The 19,376-nt window shown below is 43.5% G+C and overlaps 1 protein-coding gene across 2 annotated transcripts in view; it reads right to left on the reverse strand.

Moving 5' to 3' along the window:
• LOC139398216 (ras-related protein Rab-40B-like) overlaps nucleotides 1-19,376 on the reverse strand; it is a 50,110-nt gene that overhangs the window by 5,445 nt on the left and 25,289 nt on the right. For both annotated transcript variants that reach the window (XM_071144340.1, XM_071144341.1), the window contains exons 3-4: nucleotides 17,661-17,721; nucleotides 4,238-4,298 (exon numbers count right to left, since the gene is read on the reverse strand). In XM_071144340.1, the coding sequence (XP_071000441.1) occupies nucleotides 4,238-4,298; nucleotides 17,661-17,721 (122 nt within the window). The remainder of the gene's footprint in view (nucleotides 1-4,237; nucleotides 4,299-17,660; nucleotides 17,722-19,376) is intronic.

Consider the following 19,376-nt stretch of genomic DNA (forward strand, 5'->3'; position numbering starts at 1 on the left):
TAAGTACATGTTTTATACATTAGGGTTTACTGTGCAGTAAGTGCATGTTTTATACATGAGGGTTTACTGTGCAGTAAGTACATGTTTTATAGGTTTACTGTGCAGTAAGTACATGTTTTATAGGTTTACTGTGCAGTAAGTACATGTTTTATAGGTTTACTGTGCAGTAAGTACATGTTTTATACATGAGGGTTTACTGTGAAGTAAGTACATGTTTTATACATTAGGGTTTACTGTGCAGTAAGTACATGTTTTATTATATGAGGGTTTACTGTGCAGTAAGTACATGTTTTATAGATTTACTGTGCAGTAAGTACATGTTTTATACATGAGGGTTTACTGTGCAGTAAGTACATGTTTTATACATGAGGGTTTACTGTGCAGTAAGTACCTCTCTACTTCCGGCGCCGACAGAGATGGCCGCCTCGCTTCGCGTTCCTAGGAAACTATGCAGTTTTTTGTTTTTTTACGTGTTATTTCTTACATTAGTACCCCAGGTCATCTTAGGTTTCATTACATACAGTCGAGAAGAACTACTGAATATAAGATCAGCGTCAACTCACCATCAGTATGACCAAGAATATGTTTTTCGCGACGCGGACCCTGTGTTCTGCCTTACAAACAGGACAACGGAGTGGATCCTATGCAGCGACCCAAAAAAACGACTCCGAAAGAGAGGGAAACGAGGCGGTCTTCTGGTCAGACTCCGGAGACGGGCACACCGCACACCACTCCCTAGCATTCTTCTTGCCAATGTCCAGTCTCTTGACAACAAGGTTGATGAAATCCGAGCAAGGGTAGCATTCCAGAGGGACATCAGAGACTGTAACGTCCTTTGCTTCACTGAAACATGGCTCACTGGAGAGACTCTATCCGAAGCGGTGCAGCCAACGGGTTTCTCCACGCATCGCGCTGACAGAAACAAACATCTTTCTGGTAAGAAGAGGGGCGGGGGCGTATGCCTCATGACCAACGTGACATGGTGTGATGAAAGAAACATACAGGAACTCAAATCCTTCTGTTCACCTGATTTAGAATTCCTCACAATCAAATGTAGACCGCATTATCTACCAAGAGAATTCTCTTCGATTATAATCACAGCCGTATATATCCCCCCCCAAGCAGACACATCGATGGCTCTGAACAAACTTTATTTAACTCTCTGCAAACTGGAAACGATTTATCCGGAGGCTGCATTCATTGTAGCTGGGGATTTTAACAAGGCTAATCTGAAAACAAGACTCCCCAAATTTTATCAGCATATCGATTGCGCAACCAGGGGTGGAAAGACCTTGGATCATTGTTCCTCTAACTTCCGCGACGCATATAAGGCCCTGCCCCGCCTCCCTTTCGGAAAAGCTGACCACGACTCCATTTTGTTGATCCCTGCCTACAGACAGAAACTAAAACAAGAGGCTCCCACGCTGAGGTCTGTCCAACGCTGGTCCGACCAAGCTGACTCCACACTCCAAGACTGCTTCCATCACGTGGACTGGGAGATGTTTCGTATTGCGTCAGATAACAACATTGACGAATACGCTGATTCGGTGTGCGAGTTCATTAGAACGTGCGTTGAAGATGTCGTTCCCATAGCAACGATTAAAACATTCCCTAACCAGAAACCGTGGATTGATGGCAGCATTCGTGTGAAACTGAAAGCGCGAACCACTGCTTTTAATCAGGGCAAGGTGTCTGGTAACATGACCGAATACAAACAGTGCAGCTATTCCCTCCGCAAGGCTATCAAACAAGCTAAGTGCCAGTACAGAGACAAAGTAGAATCTCAATTCAACGGCTCAGACACAAGAGGCATGTGGCAGGGTCTACAGTCAATCACGGACTACAGGAAGAAATCCAGCCCAGTCACGGACCAGGATGTCTTGCTCCCAGGCAGACTAAATAACTTTTTTGCCCGCTTTGAGGACAATACAGTGCCACTGACACGGCCTGCAACGAAAACATGCGGTCTCTCCTTCACTGCAGCCGAGGTGAGTAAGACATTTAAACGTGTTAACCCTCGCAAGGCTGCAGGCCCAGATGGCATGCCCAGCCGCGCCCTCAGAGCATGCGCAGACCAGCTGGCCGGTGTGTTTACGGACATATTCAATCAATCCCTATACCAGTCTGCTGTTCCCACATGCTTCAAGAGGGCCACCATTGTTCCTGTTCCCAAGAAAGCTAAGGTAACTGAGCTAAACGACTACCGCCCCGTAGCACTCACATCCGTCATCATGAAGTGCTTTGAGAGACTAGTCAAGGACCATATCACCTCCACCCTACCTGACACCCTAGACCCACTCCAATTTGCTTACCGCCCAAATAGGTCCACAGACGATGCAATCTCAACCACACTGCACACTGCCCTAACCCATCTGGACAAGAGGAATACCTATGTGAGAATGCTGTTCATCGACTACAGCTCGGCATTCAACACCATAGTACCCTCCAAGCTCGTCATCAAGCTCGAGACCCTGGGTCTCGACCCCGCCCTGTGCAACTGGGTACTGGACTTCCTGACGGGCCGCCCCCAGGTGGTGAGGGTAGGCAACAACATCTCCTCCCCGCTGATCCTCAACACTGGGGCCCCACAAGGGTGCGTTCTGAGCCCTCTCCTGTACTCCCTGTTCACCCACGACTGCGTGGCCACGGGCGCCTCCAACTCAATCATCAAGTTTGCGGACGACACAACAGTGGTAGGCTTGATTACCAACAACGACGAGACGGCCTACAGGGAGGAGGTGAGGGCCCTCGGAGTGTGGTGTCAGGAAAATAACCTCACACTCAACGTCAACAAAACTAAGGAGATGATTGTGGACTTCAGGAAACAGCAGAGGGAACACCCCCCTATCCACATCGATGGAACAGTAGTGGAGAGGGTAGCAAGTTTTAAGTTCCTCGGCATACACATCACAGACAAACTGAATTGGTCCACTCACACAGACAGCATCGTGAAGAAGGCGCAGCAGCGCCTCTTCAACCTCAGGAGGCTGAAGAAATTCGGCTTGTCACCAAAAGCACTCACAAACTTCTACAGATGCACAATCGAGAGCATCCTGGCGGGCTGTATCACCGCCTGGTATGGCAACTGCACCGCCCTCAACCGTAAGGCTCTCCAGAGGGTAGTGAGGTCTGCACAACGCATCACCGGGGGCAAACTACCTGCCCTCCAGGACACCTACACCACCCGATGTCACAGGAAGGCCATAAAGATCATCAAGGACATCAACCACCCGAGCCACTGCCTGTTCACCCCGCTATCATCCAGAAGGCGAGGTCAGTACAGGTGCATCAAAGCTGGGACCGAGAGACTGAAAAACAGCTTCTATCTCAAGGCCATCAGACTGTTAAACAGCCACCACTAACATTGAGTGGCTGCTGCCAACACACTGACACTGACTCAACTCCAGCCACTTTAATAATGGGAATTGATGGGAAATGATGTAAATATATCACTAGCCACTTTAAACAATGCTACCTTATATAATGTTACTTACCCTACATTATTCATCTCATATGCATACGTATATACTGTACTCTATATCATCGACTGTATCCTTATGTAATACATGTATCACTAGCCACTTTAAACTATGCCACTTTGTTTACATACTCATCTTATTTGTACATACTGTACTCGATACCATCTACTGTATCTTGCCTATGCTGCTCTGTACCATCACTCATTCATATATCCTTATGTACATATTCTTTATCCCCTTACACTGTGTACAAGACAGTAGTTTGGAAATTGTTAGTTCGATTACTTGTTATTACTGCATTGTCGGAACTAGAAGCACAAGCATTTCGCTACACTCGCATTAACATCTGCTAACCATGTGTATGTGACAAATAAAATTTGATTTGATTTGATTTGAAGTACATGTTTTATACATGAGGGTTTACTGAGCAGTAAGTACATGTTTTATACATGAGGGTTTACTGAGCAGTAAGTACAGGCTTTATACATGAGGATTTACAGTGCAGTAAGTACATGTTTTATACATGAGGGTTTACTGAGCAGTAAAACATGTTTTATAAATTGACTGTGCAGTGTTCAACAGCAGCAGCATTCCCCTGCTGTAAACACTATGGCATTTGTTTTCTGATTGTGTAGACTGACCCATTAATCAAACAAAGTACTGAAAAATGCTAAACACACTCTCTTTGGCAAAGGTGCACACTCAAACACAATCACACACACACACACACACACACACACACACACACACACACACACCTGTGCTCCTCTGGAGTAGGAGCGGAAGATGGTGCAGAAGCGCCCCTGGCCAGATGTGTCCCTGAAACAACACACAAAGGTTAGAGGTCAGGGGTTAAAGGGTCAGCAGGTCAGACAACCTTATTCAGGGCATCTGGGTCGTTCCACAAATTCTGTGCCTTTTCAAAAGTGTAACTTGGTAAAAAAAAAACAAAAAAACATTTGATTTCAACAAATTGTAACATTCTGTCATTAAAAAGCACATATTCAACTTCATAAAAAAACAAGTGACTATGGTTGACCGTACCAGGGTTGATGATTGCATTTTAAATCATCCATAAATCTCCTTGTGACCTGGGAAATGGAAGCGTGTGTGCAACAGGGAGTGGCAATTGAATGCATATTTCCCCAAAAGATTTAATAACTAAAACATTGGTAACAGCGTTGATGTGTTTTGCTCGCCCCGCTCATTTCCCCACAAAACACCAGAAAATGACCAAAAAGAGTAGAACCAGCGCTCTGGCTTTTACACTATGATTTGACCAGTGTTTCTTTAAAAAAAATATAAAAGCAGGAAGTAACACCATTTTAAATTGAGAGTTCAGTTCACGTAAGTGTTGACCTTAAAATGAGGGACACTGAATGAATCACTAATCACATTAAATAAATCATAATCTTCAGAAATTACTTTGTCAAAGCAATAATAACTAATGCCTTTACAATGATGGTGAAACATTGAGAAATGTTTGGATCAAGTGAGTTGAAATCTTTCTAGAAGTGACACAGGATTGACGGAGGGAATTTTTAGCATGATTTAATTCTCCGTGTGGTCTACAATGCCTGTGGAAAGCCTACACCCCCTTGACATGTTTAAACATTTTGTTGCGTCACAAAGTGGGATTGAAATGTATTTAATCGTATTTTCTTTTGTCAACGATCTACACAAAATCCTCTGTAAAGTCAAAGTGGAAGAAACATTGTAAATGTTTAGATTAATGAAAACTAAAACACTAGAATACCTTGATTAGATAAGTACAGGATAAGTATAGGTTTCCCTGTTAGCTAACCATCTGAAAGAAGCCTTGATCAACTGCTGCTTCCGTAATATTGAGGTGTTAATCTGTAACAGACGCTGGGAGTCAGGAAGCAGGTGGAGAGTTTAATAGAATGTGAACAATACAAAAACAGGAGTAGTGTCGGGACATGGAAACAAGAGTCAATAACACCTGATGGGAAATAACAACAGAGGCCAATATATATGGGGAGTAATCAGGAAGGTGGTAGAGTCCAGGTGTAACTGATGAGGCCCAGGTGTAACTGATGATGAGGCCCAGGTGTAACTGATGATGAGGCCCAGGTGTAACTGATGATGAGGCCCAGGTGTAACTGATGATGAGGCCCAGGTGTAACTGATGATGAGGCCCAGGTGTGCGTAATGATGGGCAGCCAGGGCCGGTAGTTAGTAAACCGACGACATCGAACACCGGAGGGGAGGAGCAGGAGTAGACGTGACTATGTTTCTGCTTATAATTTCCGTCATTTTAATAGGCTATTTGTTAGTCAAATTGTCTATAATTAGATAAAGTGGGGCAAAAAAGTATTTAGTCAGCCACCAATTGTGCAAGTTCTCCCACTTAAAAAGATTAGAGGCCTGTAATTTTCATCATAGGTACACTTCAACTATGACAGACAAAATGAGAAAAACATCCAGAGAAATCACATTGTAGGATTTTTAATGAATTTATTTGCAAATTATGGTGGAAAATAAGTATTTGGTCAATAACAAAAGTTTCTCTCAATACTTTGTTATATACCCTTTGTTGGCAATGACAGAGGTCAAACGTTTTCTGTAAGTCTTCACAAGGTTTTCACACACTGTTGCTGGTATTTTGGCCCATTCCTCCATGCAGATCTCCTCTAGAGCAGTGATGTTTTGGGGCTGTTGCTGGGCAACACAGACTTTCAACTCCCTCCAAAGATTTTCTATGGGGTTGAGATCTAGAGACTGGCTAGGCCACTCCAGGACCTTGAAATGCTTCTTACGAAGCCACTCCTTCGTTGCCCGGGCGGTGTGTTTGGGATCATTGTCATGCTGAAAGACCCAGACACGTTTCATCTTCAATGCCCTTGCTGATGGAAGGAGGTTTTCACTCAAAATCTCACGATACATGGCCCCATTCATTCTTTTCTTTACACGGATCAGTCGTCCTGGTCCCTTTGCAGAAAAACAGCTCCAAAGCATGATGTTTCCACCCCCATGCTTCACAGTAGGTATGGTGTTCTTTGGATGCAACTCAGCATTCTTTGTCCTCCAAACACGACGAGTTGAGTTTTTACCAAAAAGTTATATTTTGGTTTCATCTGACCATATGACATTCTCCCAATCTTCTTCTGCATCATCCAAATGCTCTCTAGCAAACTTCAGACGGGCCTGGACATGTACTGGCTTAAGCAGGGGGACACGTCTGGCACTGCAGGATTTGAGTCCCTGGCGGCGTAGTGTGTTACTGATGGTAGGCTTTGTTACTTTGGTCCCAGCTCTCTGCAGGTCATTCACTAGGTCCCCTAGTGTGGTTCTGGGATTTTTGCTCACCGTTCTTGTGATCATTTTGACCCCACGGGGTGAGATCTTGCGTGGAGCATCAGTTGATTTCTTCAAACCAAGCTGCTTACCTATTGCAGATTCAGTCTTCCCAGCCTGGTGCAGGTCTACAATTTTGTTTCTGGTGTCCTTTGACAGCTCTTTGGTCTTGGCCATAGTGGAGTTTGGAGTGTGACTGTTTGAGGTTGTGGACAGGGGTCTTTTATACTGATAACAAGTTCAAACAGGTGCCATTAATACAGGTAACGAGTGGAGGACAGAGGAGCCTCTTAAAGAAGAAGTTACAGGTCTGTGAGAGCCAGAAATCTTGCTTGTTTGTAGGTGACCAACTCCTACAATGTGATTTTCTGGATTTTTTTCTCTCCATTTTGTCTGTCATAGTTGAAGTGTACCTATGATGAAAATTACAGGCCTCTCTCATCTTTTTAAGTGGGAGAACTTGCACAATTGGTGGCTGACTAAATACTTTTTTGCCCCACTGTACATGCAGCTTCTCTTTTGTCATTATATGTTGCCCTAGAAGACTAAATAAACCCTTTTACTCACCAGAATAAGGTCATCAATTACAGAATGAATGCTTCAATCTAGTTGACGTCGGTAAAGTTCTACCAGCTGTAAAAACGACCCAACATGTTTCTGATAAGATTTTAGTTCTGCATTGGATGCATATTTTATGTAGTTGAAATACTATCAGCTTTTATGATTCTGATAAAGACAGCACTTGTACAGACGGTATCTAACTGCGCATTCATATTCTCTCAAGATGCTGAAAGAAATAAATCATATTTCCCCACTGCTGTTCCTGAGTCAAAATGTACATTTGGGGTATAATTTTACTACAAGAAATGCTTAATTCTGTAGGAGTTAATATTACGACTATGTGAGAGGTTGTAGACCTACAGTCAGTGTCCTGATTTCAGTTTCCATGTAAACCATCTGAGCAGAAGGCAACAGTTCCCTTAATGTGACATAGGCCTTTTTGAAGTACCCTTATTGTGACTGACATTTGTATAGCGCCTCACCATCATTACATGACATGGGCACTGCTATCCTCCTCTTTTACCACTTGACCAAATCTTTACCAAACATTAGACAACTGTTCTGGCCCTCCTTCTATAACATAGAGACAACTGTTCTGGCACTCCTCCTATAACATAGAGACAACTGTTCTGGCCCTCCTTCTATAACATAGAGACAACTGTTCTGGCCCTCCTTCTATAACATAGAGACAACTGTTCTGGCCCTCCTTCTATAACATTAGACAACTGTTCTGGCCCTCCTTCTATAACATAGAGACAACTGTTCTGGCCCTCCTTCTATAACATTAGACAACTGTTCTGGCCCTCCTTCAATAACATTAGACAACTGTTCTGGCCCTCCTTCTATAACATTAGACAACTGTTCTGGCCCTCATTCTATAACTACTGTTCTGGCCCTCGTTCTATAACTACTGTTCTGGCCCTCCTCCTATAACATTAGACAACTGTTCTGGCCCTCCTTCTATAACATTAGACAACTGTTCTGACCCTCCTTCTATAACTACTGTTCTGGCCCTCCTTCTATAACATTAGACAACTGTTCTGGCCCTCCTTCTATAACATTAAACAACTGTTCTGGCCCTCCTTCTATAACATTAGACAACGGTTCTGACCCTCCTTCTATAACTACTGTTCTGGCCCTCCTATAACATTAGACAACTGTTCTGGCCCTCGTTCTATAACTACTGTTCTGGCCCTCCTCCTATAACATTAGACAACTGTTCTGGCCCTCCTCCTATAACATTAGACAACTGTTCTGGCCCTCCTTCTATAACATTAGACAACTGTTCTGGCCCTCCTTCTATAACATAGAGACAACTGTTCTGGCACTCCTTCTATAACATTAGACAACTGTTCTGGCCCTCCTTCTATAACATTAGACAACTGTTCTGGCCCTCCTTCTATAACATAGAGACAACTGTTCTGGCCCTCCTTCTATAACATTAGACAACTGTTCTGGCCCTCCTTCTATAACATTAGACAACTGTTCTGGCCCTCGTTCTATAACTACTGTTCTGGCCCTCCTTCTATAACATTAGACAACTGTTCTGGCCCTCCTTCTATAACTACTGTTCTGGCCCTCCTCCTATAACATTAGACAACTGTTCTGGCCCTCCTTCTATAACATAGAGACAACTGTTCTGGCCCTCCTTCTATAACATTAGACAACTGTTCTGGCCCTCCTTCTATAACATTAGACAACTGTTCTGGCCCTCCTTCTATAACATTAGACAACTGTTCTGGCCCTCCTTCTATAACATTAGACAACTGTTCTGGCCCTCCTTCTATAACATTAGACAACTGTTCTGGCCCTCCTTCTATAACTACTGTTCTGGCCCTCATTCTATAACTACTGTTCTGGCCCTCCTTCTATAACTACTGTTCTGGCCCTTCTTCTATAACTACTGTTCTGGCCCTCATTCTATAACTACTGTTCTGGCCCTTCTTCTATAACATTAGACAACTGTTCTGGCCCTCCTTCTATAACATAGAGACAACTGTTCTGGCCCTCCTCCTATAACATTAAACAACTGTTCTGGCCCTCCTATTACATTAGACAACTGTTCTGGCCCTCCTTCTATAACAGACAACTGTTCTGGCCCTCCTATTACATTAGACAACTGTTCTGGCCCTCCTTCTATAACAGACAACTGTTCTGGCCCTCCTATTACATTAGACAACTGTTCTGGCCCTCCTTCTATAACAGACAACTGTTCTGGCCCTTCTTCTATAACAGACAACTGTTCTGGCCCTCCTTCTATAACAGACAACTGTTCTGGCCCTCCTTCTATAACAGACAACTGTTCTGGCCCTCCTTCTATAACAGACAACTGTTCTGGCCCTCCTTCTATAACATTAGACAACTGTTCTGGCCCTCCTTCTATAACATTAGACAACTGTTCTGGCCCTCCTTCTATAACATTAGACAACTGTTCTGGCCCTCCTTCTATAACTACTGTTCTGGCCCTCATTCTATAACTACTGTTCTGGCCCTCCTTCTATAACTACTGTTCTGGCCCTCCTTCTATAACTACTGTTCTGGCCCTCATTCTATAACTACTGTTCTGGCCCTCATTCTATAACTACTGTTCTGGCCCTCATTCTATAACTACTGTTCTGGCCCTCATTCTATAACTACTGTTCTGGCCCTCCTTCTATAACATTAGACAACTGTTCTGGCCCTCCTTCTATAACATTAGACAACTGTTCTGGCCCTCCTTCTATAACTACTGTTCTGGCCCTCCTCCTATAACATTAGACAACTGTTCTGGCCCTCCTCCTATAACAGACAACTGTTCTGGCCCTCCTTCTATAACAGACAACTGTTCTGGCCCTCCTCCTATAACAGACAACTGTTCTGGCCCTCCTTCTATAACAGACAACTGTTCTGGCCCTCCTTCTATAACAGACAACTGTTCTGGCCCTCCTTCTATAACAGACAACTGTTCTGGCCCTCCTTCTATAACAGACAACTGTTCTGGCCCTCCTTCTATAACAGACAACTGTTCTGGCCCTCGTTCTATAACTACTGTTCTGGCCCTCCTCCTATAACATTAGACAACTGTTCTGGCCCTCCTTCTATAACATTAGACAACTGTTCTGGCCCTCCTTCTATAACATAGAGACAACTGTTCTGGCCCTCCTTCTATAACATTAGACAACTGTTCTGGCCCTCCTCCTATAACATTAAACAACTGTTCTGGCCCTCCTTCTATAACATTAGACAACTGTTCTGGCCCTCGTTCTATAACTACTGTTCTGGCCCTCCTCCTATAACTACTGTTCTGGCCCTCCTTCTATAACATTAGACAACTGTTCTGGCCCTCCTTCTATAACATAGAGACAACTGTTCTGGCCCTCCTTCTATAACATTAGACAACTGTTCTGGCCCTCCATCTATAACATTAGACAACTGTTCTGGCCCTCCTTCTATAACTACTGTTCTGGCCCTCCTCCTATAACATTAGACAACTGTTCTGGCCCTCCTTCTATAACATTAGACAACTGTTCTGGCCCTCCTTCTATAACATTAGACAACTGTTCTGGCCCTCCTTCTATAACATTAGACAACTGTTCTGGCCCTCCTTCTATAACATTAGACAACTGTTCTGGCCCTCCTTCTATAACTACTGTTCTGGCCCTCATTCTATAACTACTGTTCTGGCCCTCCTTCTATAACTACTGTTCTGGCCCTCCTTCTATAACTACTGTTCTGGCCCTCCTTCTATAACTACTGTTCTGGCCCTCATTCTATAACTACTGTTCTGGCCCTCCTTCTATAACATTAGACAACTGTTCTGGCCCTCCTTCTATAACTACTGTTCTGGCCCTCCTCCTATAACATTAGACAACTGTTCTGGGCCTCCTTCTATAACAGACAACTGTTCTGGCCCTCCTTCTATAACAGACAACTGTTCTGGCCCTCCTTCTATAACAGACAACTGTTCTGGCCCTCCTTCTATAACAGACAACTGTTCTGGCCCTCCTTCTATAACTACTGTTCTGGCCCTTCTATTTATTTTCAACTTACATTTCGCAGCTTTTCTCTTATTGAATTAAACTCTGACATTGTCCTTTTTGTCTCAGTGGATCGACATTAAATAGTCTAACTGGTGTGTAGACTATTTGGGACACAAAGTTAGGCCCTAAAGCTTACGCACTAATGCCAGATAAACAAAAAAGTATGAAAGAAAAACCTCAATGTAGCCTATAGATATAAATTGCACAAGAATAATACAATACTGGATTTTAAAAAATGTATTATTTTCTCTTTATTCACTCCCCATTCATTCACCAGCCTTTCATCCACACAATCGTTAATGACCTTAAACTGGGACTGTGGGTTATGAGTCAACCTGCACATCACTGATTACTTTACTGCCTTGTTGCATACATACGCCCTGTTTTAGAATATTTTTATTCTGTATATTTGTATTATTTTTACTCTGTTATTTAGGTCATTATTGTGGAGTCACTACAATGTTGTTGATCCATCCTCAGTTTTCTCCCATCACGGCCATTGAACTCTGTAGCTGTTTCAAAATTACCAAGGGCCTCAATGTTGCCATCCCTGAGCAGTTTCCTTCCTGTCCTGCAGCTCAGTTCAGAAGGACAACTTTGTGTCTGGGTGGTTTAATACATCATCCACAGCATCATTATTAACTTGACCATGCTTAAATAGGTATTCAATATTTGATTTGTTATGGTTACCCATCTACCAATCACTGCTTTTCTTTATGAGGCTTTCGCAAAGCTCCCTGGTCTTTGTAGTTGTATCTGTTTGAAATTAGATAGTTGACTGAGGAACCCTACATATGTTGTGTTTATGGGGGACAGAGGAAGGAGTAGTCATTTAAAAAAATCATGTCAACCCCTATTATTTCACACAGAATGAGCCTATGTAACTTATCATGTGATTTTGTTGAGCCAAATTTGACTTTTGAACTATTTTAGGAGTGTCTAAAGAAAGAGGGTGAATATTTATGCAACAACTATATATTTTTGTTATTTAATTGTTATTCATTTGTAAAACCTTTTTCACTTTGACATTAGAGTATTTTGTATAGATCAAAGACCAAAAAGTACAATTAAAACTATTTGAATTCGTAACGCAACAAAATGTGAAAAAAGTTAAACGAGATGTAGGCTTTCAACAGGATGTAGGCTTTCAACAGGATGTAGGCTTTCAACAGGATGTAGACTTTCAACAGGATGTAGACTTTCAACAGGATGTAGACTTTCAACAGGATGTAGACTTTCAACGGGATGTAGACTTTCAACGGGATGTAGACTTTCAACAGGATGTAGACTTTCAACGGGATGTAGACTTTCAACGGGATGTAGGCTTTCAACAGGATGTAGACTTTCAACAGGATGTAGACTTTCAACGGGATGTAGACTTTCAACGGGATGTAGACTTTCAACGGGATGTAGACTTTCAACAGGATGTAGGCTTTCAACGGGATGTAGGCTTTCAACGGGATGTAGGCTTTCAACAGGATGTAGGACCTGTATATTAAAGTACTCTTCATTTAACAAAATCTATATTTGTGCACAATTTCTATTTAAAATATTTATAAAAATAAAAAAAAACACTTAATTGAAACGACCCGTCTATTGCTGTTGGCCAACAACCAACCAATCACTTGTCAGACCATCACCGATGATTATCTATGTTTAGCAACACTAATTACTTCTCAAATATGTCGTATATTTGTCTGTGAAATTCAGACAATTTATACATTCCACATAATTGGTCTTACAAAGAGAGGATTAAAGACACTAGTATTTTAAGCCTGCATTTAAAATAATGCAGTCTGGGAGGGTAGTGAGAGAGCAGAGCGAGAGCAATAGCATGTTTCCAGACTGCATTCTCCAGACCTGGATGCCAGAGCAGTGTTTGGGTTGGCTCACGCGTCGGCCTTAGGCCTAGACTTCTGACTATTAGATTTGAAATCCAGCTGTGTTTTTAATTCGGTGAGAGAGTGCATCGTCACGCGCATTGTTTCTTGATATGATTTAATATAGTGACACTATAAACCATCTGGTACATAAAGATCTCATCCACCAGCCAGCTCCTTCTCTTCTGAGATTGAGCCTGGGGATGAGATTAGTTACACAACAGTCTACTATGGAGGGAGAAGATGTTTTATAGGGGAAAGAAATACAAATATAGGATAATAACCTTCCACTGTTTAAATACTCATATTCTCCTTCCTTCTCACAAGCTGCAGCTTTGCAATCAGCTTATTGTGGTTATCCCTGGGGTTAGGGTTGGTGGTTATCCCTAGGGTTAGGGTTGGTGGTTATCCCTAGGGTTAGGGTTGGTGGTTATCCCTAGGGTTAGGGTTGGTGGTTATCCCTGGGGTTAGGGTTGGTGGTTATCCCTGGGGTTAGGGTTGGTGGTTATCCCTAGGGTTAGGGTTGGTGGTTATCCCTGGGGTTAGGGTTGGTGGTTATCCCTAGGGTTAGGGTTGGTGGTTATCCCTGGGGTTAGGGTTGGTGGTTATCCCTAGGGTTAGGGTTGGTGGTTATCCCTAGGGTTAGCATTGGTGGTTATCCCTAGGGTTAGGGTTGGTGGTTATCCCTAGGGTTAGGGTTGGTGGTTATCCCTAGGGTTAGGGTTGGTGGTTATCCCTAGGGTTAGGGTTGGTGGTTATCCCTAGGGTTAGGGTTGGTGGTTATCCCTAGGGTTAGGGTTGGTGGTTATCCTAGGGTTAGCATTGGTGGTTATCCCTAGGGTTAGGGTTGGTGGTTATCCCTGGGGTTAGGGTTGGTGGTTATCCCTGGGGTTAGGGTTGGTGGTTATCCCTAGGGTTAGGGTTGGTGGTTATCCCTAGGGTTAGGGTTGGTGGTTATCCCTAGGGTTAGGGTTGGTGGTTATCCCTAGGGTTAGGGTTGGTGGTTATCCCTGGGGTTAGGGTTGGTGGTTATCCCTGGGGTTAGGGTTGGTGGTTATCCCTAGGGTTAGGGTTGGTGGTTATCCCTAGGGTTAGCATTGGTGGTTATCCCTAGGGTTAGGGTTGGTGGTTATCCCTAGGGTTAGGGTTGGTGGTTATCCCTAGGGTTAGGGTTGGTGGTTATCCCTGGGGTTAGGGTTGGTGGTTATCCCTAGGGTTAGGGTTGGTGGTTATCCCTAGGGTTAGGGTTGGTGGTTATCCCTAGGGTTAGGGTTGGTGGTTATCCCTGGGGTTAGGGTTGGTGGTTATCCCTGGGGTTAGGGTTGGTGGTTATCCCTGGGGTTAGGGTTGGTGGTTATCCCTAGGGTTAGGGTTGGTGGTTATCCCTGGGGTTAGGGTTGGTGGTTATCCCTAGGGTTAGGGTTGGTGGTTATCCCTAGGGTTAGGGTTGGTGGTTATCCCTAGGGTTAGGGTTGGTGGTTATCCCTAGGGTTAGGGTTGGTGGTTATCCCTAGGGTTAGGCTTATTGTGGTTATACCTAGGGTTAGGCTTATTGTGGTTATCCCTAGGGTTAGGCTTATTGTGGTTATCCCTAGGGCTAGTGGTTATCCCTAGGGATAGGGTTATTGTGGTTATCCCTATGGTTAGGGCTATTGATTATCCTTAGGGTTAGGCGTATTGTGGTTATCCCCAGGGTTATGGTTAGGGTTATTCCTAGGGATAAGGTTATTGGTTATCCCTAGGGTTAGAGTTATTCCTAGGGATAAGGTTATTGGTTATCCCTAGGGTTATGCTTATTGTGGTTCTCTCTAGGGTTAGGGTTAATGGTTATCCCTGGGGCTAGTGATTATCCCCAGGGTTAGGGTTATTCCTAGGGATAAGGTTATTGGTTATCCCTAGGGTTATGCTTATTGTGGTTCTCTCTAGGGTTAGGGTTATTGGTTATCCCTGGGCTAGTGGTTATCCCCAGGGTTAGGGTTATTCCTAGGGATACGGTTATTGGTTATCCCTAGGGTTATGCTTATTGTGGTTATCTCTAGGGTTAGGGTTATTGGTTATTCCTAGGACTAGTGGTTATCCCTAGGGCTAGTGGTTATCCCTAGGATTAGGGTTATTGTGGTTAAAATCAAATCAAATTGTATTAGTCACGTACACATGGTTAGCAGATATTATTGCGGGTGTAGCGAAATGCTTGTGCTTCTAGTTCCGACAGTGCAGCAATATCGAACATGTAATCTAACAATTCCACAACTACCTAATACACACAAATCTAAGTAAAGGAATAAGAATATATAAATATATAGATGAGCAATGGCCGAGGCAAGATGAAATAGATGGTATAAAATACAGTATACACATATGAGATGAGTAATGCAAGACATGTAAACATTATTAAAGTGACTAGTGATCTATTTATTAAAGTAGCCAATGATTTCAAGTCTGTATGTAGGCAGCAGCCTCTCTGTGTTAGTGATGGCTGTTTAAAGTCTGATGATCTTGTGACCACTAACCTGAACCTAGGGATAACCACAATAACCCTATCCCGCACCTGCCTGCACGTCCAGCATCACTACTCTGGACGGTTCTGACTTGGAATATGTGGACAACTACAAATACCTAGGTGTCTGGCTAGACTGTAAACTCTCCTTCCAGACTCACATTAAGCATCTCCAGTCCAAAATTAAATCTAGATATCGGTTTCCTATTTCGCAAACAAAGCATTCTTCACTCATGCAGCCAAACATACCCTCGTAAAACTGACCATCCTACCGATCGTCGACTTCGGCGATGTCATTTACAAAATAGCCTCCAACACTCTACTCAACAAATTGGATGCAGTCTATCACAGTGCCATCCGTTTTGTCACCAAAGCCCCATATACTACCCACCACTGCGACCTGTACACTCTCGTTTGCTGGCCCTCGCTTCATACTCATCGCCAAACCCACTGGCTCAAGGTCATCTACAAGTCTTCGCTAGGTAAAGCCCGCCTCACTGGTCACAATAGCAGCACGCGCTCCAGCAGGTATATCTCACTTGTCACCCCCAAAGCCAATTCCTCTTTTGGCCGACTTTCCTTCCAGTTCTCTGTTGCCAATGACTGGAACGAACTGCAAAAATCACTGAAGCTGGAGACTCATTTCTCCCTCACTAGCTTTAAGCACCAGCAGTCAGAGCAGCTCACAGATTACCGCACCTGTACATAGCCCATCTGTAAATAGCCCATCCAACTACCCCATCCCCATACTGTATTTATTTATCTTGCTCCTTTGCACCCCAGTATCTCTATTTGCACATTCATCTTCAGCACATCTATCACTCCAGTGTTTAATTGGTATATTGTAATTACTTCGCCACCATGGCCTATTTATTGCCTTACCTCATTTGCACACACTGTATATACACTTTTTCTGTGTCGCACTGCTTTGCTTTATCTTGGACAGGTCGCAGTTGTAAATGAGAACTTGTTCTCAACTAGCCTACCTGGTTAAATAAAGGTTAAATAATTTGACAAATAAATAAAGATTGAAAAATAGCTTCTGTCTCTTGGCCCCATTTTACCACTGTTTCCCCAATGTCACGCTAGCCAGCTGTGATTAGCATGTAGCCATAGGGAGGAGGATAGAGAGCATTTCTAACACCCCCTCTGTTAAAGCATAAAATAATCTCATCCTCTTAGACATCAAACTAAATTTCCAGATTAATAATTCAATATTGACTCGACTAAAAGCAAAACCCTCTAAAAATAAAAGTACTGCTCTCAGGGTAGGGGTCAGGAGTAGAGTGGAGAGGCGGGGATGGCACACAATGGGGACCACAGAGTGTGTGTGTGTCCTTCCCTCATCCATATTGACAAATATGGCTACAATCCCCCTTACTGTAATCAGACTTGCATGTTTCTTATTGAGCCTCTGTACAGAACTCATCTCTGCCTTTACGATTCTCCTTATAACAAGGTCCGCCTCTCGCTGACCTCCTTCAGGACAATACTCTATTCTTCTCCTAATCTGATCAACATGATACAGTCGGGGTACTGTTTGGTACACAGCCCCCCCCGTACGTATCAAATAGATGATAAGACGAGGGTCTGTGTACCAAACGGCCCCCCTTCCCCTACATACAACCTGGTCAAAAGTAGTGCACTATGTAGGGAATAGGATTCCAGTTGGGACACAAACGGGAACTAGGATGGAACCCTATGCGTTCCAAATGGAACCCTATGCGTTCCAAATGGAACCCTATTGCTTCCAAATGGAACCCTATTGCTTCCAAATGGAACCCTATGCGTTCCAAATGAAACCCTATTTCATCCATAGAGTCACATTTAACATTTCAATATCCCTGAGGTGGAAATGGGATGAGTTTAGCAGGGTAACGTGTGTATGTTCAGTGACTTCACTCACCAGAGCTGCAGCTTGACTCTTCTTCCATCTAGGAGTATCGTAGTCGTCTTGTAGTCGATTCCTGCCAACAACATAAAATGATGTTAATACCATCTCTCTTATTCTACTCTGAATGTATCTAGGCCTTGTACAGTATGTCCGAACTGTCATGATCATTCTACATGAGAGGGAGAGAGAGAGGACAGGCTGTGGAAACTGTGCTGCACTTCCAAACCTCCTGCCAAATAAATGTATGGCCATATTAGAGACACATTTTTCCCCCATTACACAGACCCACAAAGAACTTGAAAACAAACCCAATTTTAATAAACTCCCATATCTGCTGGGTGAAATACCAGTGTACCATCACCGCAGCAAGATGTGACTTGTTGCCACAAGAAAAGGGCAATAAGGGCAAGAAAAGAGCAACCCATTGAAGAAGAAACGCTATTGTAAATACAACCCATATTTATGTTTATTTATTTTCCCTTTTGTACTTTAACTATTTTCACATAATGACATTTGAAATGTCTTTATTATTTTGGAACTTTCGTGAGTGTAATGTTTACTGTTCATTTGTATTGTTTATTTAACTTTTGTTTATTATCTACTTCACTTGCTTTGGCAATGTGTAATATGTTTCCCATGCCAATAAAGACCCTTGAATTTAATTGAGAGAGAGAGAGAGACACAGACAGACACACAGACAGACAGACACACAGACAGACGAATAAGAGGATACTAATGGGGATCTGTATGCTTCAGGAGGAAACATGTGGCAGATGAACTCTCCATCTGTCATCCAGCAGGGAGCAGAATAAACTTTAACACTGAGTGAGTGAACATGTCTTATTCCCCTATGGGCCCTGGTCCAAAGTAGTGCACTATAACGGGGAATAGGGTGGTGAGGGAGGTGGGCAGACGTGTGAAGCAACTGAGGCAACGCTGATGGGCCCCCTGACTCCTAAGAGAGTGATGGCTGCGTCCATACCTGTCCCTAGAGACTGATGGGCCCCCTGACTTCTAAGGGAGTGATGGCTGCTTCCATACCTGTCCCTAGAGACCTCACCAGACACAGCTCTTATCCTTGCATCACAAATCACTCACGACACCACACTCACACACTTCAACCGTCACACTGGACCTTTTCAAGTGCTGATTCTGGAACATTTAGCTAAGTACTTGAAATCTTCTTACGTTGTTGACTACGATGGCATATTGGCATAACGTCAAATTCTGGTGTGCACATACAGACACACAGACACTAATGTGCTTAGTGGCAGAGATGTAATGAGACTTCACATGACCCAGCTGTATTTTCTCATCAGACACGTAGGTGGGGTCAACGGGCAGGATTCCTAGGCTGTGTGTGTGTGTGTGTGTGTCTCTCAAAGGCCAGGATTCCGGAGACCAGATCCAATGTTAACCTATCACCCCACAGACGTTATGCTATCACCACAGAATGACACGTGTGTGTGTGTGTGTGTGTGTGTGTGTGTGTGTGTACGTGAAGATGACAATAATGTGTTTGCATAGAAATCAAACTAAATCCATGACCATCTAAGGGTTAAGTTACAGTAGTGATGATGAAATCCCCACTGGATCTCACCCAGTGAGAATGACTCATACTGCACAGCACAGACAGCTACATAGTGACAGCAGCACGCGCACACACACACACACACACACACACACACACGGATACATGCAAACAAAGACACACACTAGCACACTAAA

The sequence above is a fragment of the Oncorhynchus clarkii genome, unplaced genomic scaffold (assembly GCF_045791955.1).
Source record: "Oncorhynchus clarkii lewisi isolate Uvic-CL-2024 unplaced genomic scaffold, UVic_Ocla_1.0 unplaced_contig_5475_pilon_pilon, whole genome shotgun sequence".
NCBI classification, from domain to species: Eukaryota; Metazoa; Chordata; class Actinopteri; order Salmoniformes; family Salmonidae; genus Oncorhynchus; species Oncorhynchus clarkii.